Here is a 7,829-nt window from a genome sequence, read left to right on the forward strand (position 1 = left end):
ATCATTATTGTCATCATTATTGCACATTTAATTAAGACCATATCAAAGACAACAAATGTTCTTCTTTAATGAAAAATATGCTACAAACTTGAGCGGAAAAATCAAAGTTTGTGATAAATTATTGGGGAACAGAAAGAAGTCGCAGGGAGCCAAATCCAGTGGTGGTGGGGGGCTACGATTGTGTTGTCATGGGCGACATTTTTGCGTGTTTTGCCATGTTGGAAAAACCTGTTGCCGTGGCGCCACAGTTCAGGTCTCCGAAGGTCCCGGTGGAACTCGATGTTGACAGTCTGACTCTGGGGGACGAACTCACAGTGACACAAAGAAAACCCAGCTGGTGTCTCCCGACCTGACGCACCTTCTTCGGTCTCGGACAGTGAAGCTCCGCCCCTCTTTTAACGTGATGTCATCAGAACACCTCGCCCGGCTTATTGCTTCGTTGCCTTAGACTTTCTGATAATAGAGAGCGTTCAGAACTTCATCTTTCTGTTTGTTTTACAGCGAATGACGCCTGCCAAGCACCGATACAGCAAACTGCGTACAGAGGAGCTAAAATCAACATCACATGTAATTATCCACAAAGAAAATACAAGAAAAAGGTCAAGTTTTTATGCAAAGAGACGACTTCTGACTGTCGGGATATTACATCGACGAGATCTCCGAAGTCGAACGAAGCATTCACTACCACAGAAAACAACAATATCTTCACCACGTCCGTCAGCCACGTGTCCTCTGAGGATGCCGGAGTCTACTGGTGTGGAGTGGAATTAAGAAATGGAAATTACAGAGCTACACTCACACAAATACAACTGGAGGTCAAAGGTGAGTATTACTGCACCTGCACGTCTCCTTAGCACCGGATTAATTTGTGTGTTTAAATGCAGCTACGATTGAACTTTGAGTGTGTTTGTGTGTTACAGACGGCTCTTGGTTCACTGCGGTCATCATTGTGACCGTTTGTGTCGTCATGATCGCGCTTGTGGTCGTTTTGGTTTTTGTTAAGAAAAGTAAGTGACTTCTTTTTCCATTTTGTAATTTTACACAAACACGCAAACGCACTTTCCTTTTTTTTAGAAGTTAGAGGACCATATTCATGCACGGACGCGTTGACAAGTTTGTTGCGCGTTTTAATGTCGGGACACAGCTGTCAAGTCATGAAGTCACGCGGTGGAGCGACGGCTGCTCGTTGTGTGAACGATTCCACTTCCTGTCCGTCACTTTCTTACGTTTTCTCGTTCCTCTCCGTCAGGACTCCAGAGTTCAAAAAGCAGAACAGCTGAAGAAGCCCAGAACCAAGAGGTGCGTCTCCGTATTGGTGTGTGTTCGTGTGGATGTTCGTCCTGCCAGATGTAATGAAGTTGACCCACCGAGGCCTCAACGCTGCAGCGTTAAAGTCACATTAAAGTCAGAATTTATCCATTTAAGATGTTCTGGCTGCTGTGAATTCAGTGCAGCTTTTGGAAATGATGTCGAACTGGCTTTAAAAGTTTCGGTACGGCTGCTGCTTCCCGTCAGGACTGCCTGTTGACTATTTCCTTTCTGTGTGTTTCATTCTGGAAGGATTCCCGCTACGAGGAGATTCAAGAGTTGGGCCGGAAGTCGGACGCGATAAAAACAGTTTACGCCACTGCCAACTTCCCCACGAACACGCCCGCCTTTACGAAGGACTCCAACGTCCACGTTACCAACTCCTCTGGTGACGTATGCTCCACCGTCAGAAACATTGAACTTTACTACATGGTGGATCACCAGTCCAGAGGTGCCGAGGACGCCGTCTACATGACCGTCAACGAGCCGCAGCAGCACTGACGAAGTCCCGGCAGCTCTCAGCGCCTTTATTTTTATAATATTAACTGTATAAAGTAAAGGATTGTTATACACTGTCTGAATTGTATTAATATAATATCAATATATTTGGAATAAAATTTAAAAAAGATCAACTCCATTCACACGTGTCGTTGTGTTTAAACACTTAGCTGAGTTTATTTGAATAAATTACTGCTCTCTCTGTAGCCGTTTCATAAAAAAAACACAAATTTATGAATTTCTTTGTTCTTGGTCGATTATTATTTGAAATATTTCTTGATATTTCATTAATTTGCAAATATCTAACAAAATTAAATGCTGGATTTGGGATTTGTTTGGGCGAGATGTTGGAATTTGTGGCGATCACCATGGTAACATTCACATCAGTCGATGTAAATAAACTTTTTCCTTGTTTCTCATAGTTGAACTTTTGATCCCTGACTTTGGTCTTTAAGGCAACAGACAACATTATCCTGGTTAAACTGAACAGAAGCGCCGCCTTCAGGATAAACTCAGGAACAAAAATGTCCTACGAGCTTCACAGCTCACACCGATACAAATATGACACCAACAACTGCAGATCTCACAAGAAAAAACAATTTAGAAGTGTCTAAACTGAAATACCACCGATGGCCACTAGGGGCTGGCTACAAAACAAACAAAAAATCTGGCTCTAACAGACTGTCATTCAAAAAGCATCAACTTCTCATGAATTATTCAATCAATCAGTCATCAGTAAATGTTCTCCACGATGTACTCCAGCATTCATTAGAAATCAGGACTCAGACACAGATATGTTTAGAGGCTGTTTGATTGACAGGTTTCAGCTATAGGTGGGCGGGGCATAGTGTCTTCTCTCCAGCTTGACCAAATATGGTCACTTCTGGCTCCCAAAACGCCAACAGACAAAATAGTAAGTTGCCTCTTAGGTATGAATGGAGACAGATGATTGGGCAGCAAGAGAGTTCACAGCTGTGATTGACTGGTGGTCACAAAAATATCTGTAACAGGTGACGACATTCAGCGACAAAACTTTGACTACTTTCAGCCCCTCATCAGGAAACACAACAGGAAGTCTCAGAACTTTATGATCGCACGTGATAGTTGGCTGACGTGCTGCTATTTTTAACTATTTTATAATAGCTTCAGAAATGTAACCTAGAAAAGTGCATCATGTTTAATCAACTCATCATTTCTATTAAATCTAAATCTATTAAAGCAACAGTAACTAAAGATTTCCAAATCTACATCACCGTACTTTTAAATTAAACACAAACTTTGTGCATCTTCGTTAACGACAGCCGGTGAGGAGCCGTCAGGGCGCCGATGGAGGGAGCGCTTGGTTTAACCACATACTCAAACCACCGTTGAGCCAAAAGCCAGAAAGAGGAAGGAGGAGGACAGGGAGAGCCTAACATATAAAGATCAGGAAACACGACTGTCTGCAGAGGAAACGAGAAGAGGATCCAACTGCAGGTTCACTTTTTCACGTTACTTCTGCATCGAAGACCGAAAAAAGATGAAGAGTTTGTTTCTCCTCATCGTCACACTGATAGCAGGTAAGAACATCAGCTCATCCTGTGGTGTCCTTTCTGCTTTTAGCAACACTCGTCTTGAACAAACGCCACAGTAGCAGCAGACAAACTAAAACCAACACACTCAAAAAGAACCCATGTTTAGTTCTTATTCAAATAATTTCGTTTTTCACGTTTCTCAAGTCACGTTTCCAGTCAAATGAAATAAGTCCAGAACAGAAATTATTTTACAGCCGAGAAAACACATCTTAGGTCTTTTTTCACAGAAGCGTTCAAGCGCCGCTTGGTGATTCAGATTTGATCGTGCAGGAACGACCCGGCGACGTTTCCACCGTCAGTTTAGACCGCCGCTGAACACAAAGACAAATAACTGAATTGTTCCAGCGGTGACATTTTTGTGTTTTATCTCCAGGCTGCGAGGTCCAGTTGGTGGAGAAGCACGGCAAAGGATGGGTTTATTTCATGTGCTCAACCCCTAAAGCCGGTGGAAAATATCAAATGACTGCTGTAGTCAGTCACAAACAACAAATCTCAGCACGTTTGCTGAAAGTGACCATCGAGCAGCAGGAACCGGAGGACTTGAAGAATCAGAAGAGACTGAAGGACTTCATTCCACCGTGTGACAAACCATCGAAGACGTCACCTGGAAGCATGGAACTGCACTTTGAAGTTGGTAAGTGGCGTTCGCTTTTTATTATTTATTAAACGTGTTGGATGTGAATCAAGAGGAGTTTTACTTCAAATTATTGTTAAAAAGTAGCCACCAAATACATTAAATATATCAAATAAGATTTTGTTCATGTTTAGTTAATTAACACATTTTGGTTCCATCATTAATATTTTATTATTTTGACTTCTATTACTGAGCTTAAACAATAAAATTCAGAACGGTAATTTTTAATAATAATTCTTGGGAGTTTTAATTTAACTTTTTGATGATCTAAATAAAGAAATCAATTCCAAATAAAAAGAAAGAATAATGTGATGATATTTCCTCCCATCATGTGCTGGCCGAGTATTATTACATTATTACATATTATTATTATTATTATTATTATTATAACAGTATTTTAGTGTCCATCATGTTTTATCTTTGTGTTTTATTGGCAGAGAAGGACGGCAATGAAATGTTTATTCAAACATACAAATCTGCAGAAACCACCATCAGATGTGACGACTATGAAGATAAATACAAGTCCGACGTCAAGTTCTTTTGCAAAGACAAAACATCCACCTGTAAGAATGAGACACGTTGGACATTCCTCACGGACGCCAGCGGCGGCTTCAACATGTCCATCACTGACGTGTCCTTAAAGGATAAAGGTGTCTACTGGTGTGGAATTAAATTAAATGACAAAGCTGCACTCAAAAAAATAAAACTGGTGGTTTCCGGTGAGTGATTCACTTCTTCAGCGTCTGAAGATTTGTTATATATTAAGTCGTATATTTATATCTGACCAACAGAAAGGGAACAAACTCCCGTTTTCAGCTTCATGAATCTGAGACTGAACATCAGACTCGGTCTCTCCTCTTTTTTCATCAAACACAACCTTTAAACAAGTGTTTTTTTTCTCTCTCCTGCTCCCGCTGGGTTTGTTTTCTACAGATATCAGAATCTTCAATAAATCATACACCGCCGGAGAGGACGTCTCTTACTTTTGTATATACAAAGACTCAAAAGCTACAAAATTCATCTGTAAAGGAGAAGATAAGTCTGTCTGTCAGACTCTCGTCAACACCACACAGCCTGATTCAAATAAACGATTTCTGACGAAACACAACCAATCAAAGAAAAATATCTCGGTAACGGTGAAAGGAGTGACGACGGCCGACAGCGGGACGTACTGGTGCGGAGAAGAGAGCGACACTGGACGCCTGTTCCTCCACAAGTTCTTCCTGTCTGTGGGTGAGTGCAGCTCAATATACAGTTTATCTTTACTTTAATCAAATAAAAAAGTTTCAGGCATAAAAGAAAAACAGTAAATGATGAGAAGAGTTTCATAAAAGGAAATGAGGAAATGGTTTGATATTGAAACAGATACGCAGAAAGCAGAAAGACAGGAAGGTGTGATGCACTGAAACTCAACAGCTTTCACTTCCTATTTTTTAGGTATTCAGGTATTAACAAAACAAAAAAAACATATTTCTAACCTTCAAACCTTTAAAATATGTCCACAACTTTTATGACCAATTTAAGTTGAACTTTTACTTTTAAAAATAAACAAACACAAAAATGAATCATCAACCGGTTGATGTGACAGCAGGACATTTTCACAACTCAAATCCTTTATGTTTGATCCATTTTTAAGTTCCTGTATTTTAAATTTACATTATTTCAGCTTTATAATTTACACTTAAAGGAAGATTTTAGATCTATCTGAACACCGTAGTCACATTAGCAGATAATATTCATATTGGCCAGAATATAACACGATATTCTTTCCTGGAAAACAGGTTAAACAGAAATGTGATATCGATCTGATATTCAAGACATTCGTGTGTTCGCAGCATCCGACTGTTTCTGAGGAGACTTTCAGAGACGGAGCTGCACTTTGTGTGTTTTCAGTGTTTTCAGTTTGTTTCAGTGAATCTTAAAGTGAGTTTTTACATTTGTAGTCTGGATAAAAATAGTGTTGGATTTATTAACAAACCCGTCCTTTGCAAAGGGAGCTGGAAGATGTTAAACATCTTTTAAATTGTGATTAAAGGTTTTCCTTTTTTTCTGAATATATTGAATTGTCCAAATGGATGTTACTGATTTATGAGTTGTAAATTTATTAACGCTTCCAATCTGTTTTCCTCTAGAACCGCCCCCGTCTGCTGCTCCCCCGTTAGGCAGGCGTCCCGGTGAGAAGACAGTTAATATCTTTAATCTGCAGAAGTGTTGAAATGATGCTGAAGATGTTTGCGGTTTATCTTCCAGATGGCTGGACGGTTCGCATCGCTGCGATCGCCAGTGGAATCGTGCTGCTGCTGCTGTTTGGGATTTTATTTATCTTCATCTACAAACGTAAGAACTGAGACGATTTGTTTGTGAAACACACAAACATGAATGTTTCCGTGGCCACACACACACAAACCCACACCGACGTACTTCCCTGTCTGGAGGCGACGTTGAGAAAAGACGCCGCAGACGACGTCAACAGTGACGAGACGCGACGTTTTTAAAACCAGAAGTTGACCAAACAGTAAAATAATACAGTAGAATCTAATTGAATCCAAACCAGCGGATGCTGGCAGTGTGATTGTTGAGATAAAAAATGATTTTGTGGTGGATTGTTTTTTCCAAAATGTTTGCAGTAATTTGCAGAGTTTTAAGTGACTATTTCTACTTTTGTTCTTTTCTTTTTCTGTTTTCAGGTTTTTTACATTCAAAACAGACAGAAAACGGAGCAGCAGTGCAGGATAGAGAGGTCGGTGTTTTAAATGTGTTTCCTGTTTGATTCTTTGAGGAAAAACTTGGGATTCATGTTTTGTTTGTCATTAAATGTTCTCCGCCGGTTGTTACGCTTGAACACAAACTCATTTTTCATTCCTCTGTGGAAGGACTATGTCTACGACCAGATCCAGGAGCGCTCTCAGAGGTCCACCGACCCGTCCGCTATGCATTACGCCACCATCAGCTTCCAGGGCCGTGATGGGCAGATGGTCAATGACAGCTCCTCCACCTGCCAGTACTCTGCTGTGAAGTACAGCCAGAACTCCACCTACTCGACTGTCAATCACCCGTCCGGACCCGCGGACGGTCCGCTCGACGAGAAAACATTTAGAAAATAAGAACTCAGGAATCAGGAATCATTTCATTACTGTTGGATGCACCGCTGGTTTTGTGATTAAACTTTGGCACTGGTCTGTGATGACGACACCCAGCTGTCACTCAAAAGTAGCCCCGCCCTTAATTACACAGAACTTTTAGCCTGAATACAATTTAGCGTCATAAAGTTCTCGTGAACTTTGTGTAAAGCATTTTGTGTAAACGTGTTTATTTTTGTATCAAGATCAAGATTCCTGATTAGAAAATGTTTCATGTGATGTGTTTAAAACTATTTTTCATCTAAAAATGTTCAGATTTCATTGTTTTTTTATTGAATACTTTGTTAAAACATGCGTGTTGTTGTTTGGTGCTGCAGCACCGAGTGTCTCGGTTCAGACTCGTTCGGGTGTCAACGAGAGTTGGAGTTGAATAAAAGTTGCACAAACTCACCTTCAGCTGATGTTTTTAATTCATCTGTTCTCAAAGTAAAAGACGCAGATCGGTGTTCAACTGTTGTTTAACACATTTAAAATGATCAAACCTTCAAAGTATGTTTGTACGTTTCCTGTCACACAGTTTTGGAAACATGTCTGCAGATAAGTATGATCACATTTCCACTGATGTGTTTGAGGGACCTTTTTTTTTTACCTCATCTAAAATGACTTCTGTTGCCAGTTTGAAACACCGAACCGATCAGATAAAAGTCCTCCGAGGTGTTTTTAGCGTTCAGTGTG

At 40.4% G+C, this 7,829-nt stretch overlaps 1 protein-coding gene across 1 annotated transcript; it reads left to right on the forward strand.

Annotated features, from left to right (window-relative positions):
* Positions 1-3,272: 3,272 nt before the first annotated feature.
* On the forward strand, positions 3,273-7,517 carry LOC138629163 (uncharacterized). The gene is made up of 8 exons (XM_069712680.1): positions 3,273-3,365; positions 3,754-4,014; positions 4,452-4,733; positions 4,948-5,247; positions 6,147-6,188; positions 6,265-6,351; positions 6,702-6,754; positions 6,888-7,517. Exons 1-8 carry the CDS (start codon positions 3,326-3,328, stop codon positions 7,116-7,118), a joined length of 1,296 nt encoding a protein of 431 aa, XP_069568781.1. The 5' UTR covers positions 3,273-3,325; the 3' UTR covers positions 7,119-7,517.
* The last annotated feature ends 312 nt before the right edge of the window (positions 7,518-7,829 follow it).

This window comes from Brachyistius frenatus, unplaced genomic scaffold (assembly GCF_029030835.1).
Source record: "Brachyistius frenatus isolate BFR_SWC_R1_liver_20210118 unplaced genomic scaffold, ASM2903083v1 Contig_111, whole genome shotgun sequence".
NCBI classification, from domain to species: domain Eukaryota; kingdom Metazoa; phylum Chordata; class Actinopteri; family Embiotocidae; genus Brachyistius; species Brachyistius frenatus.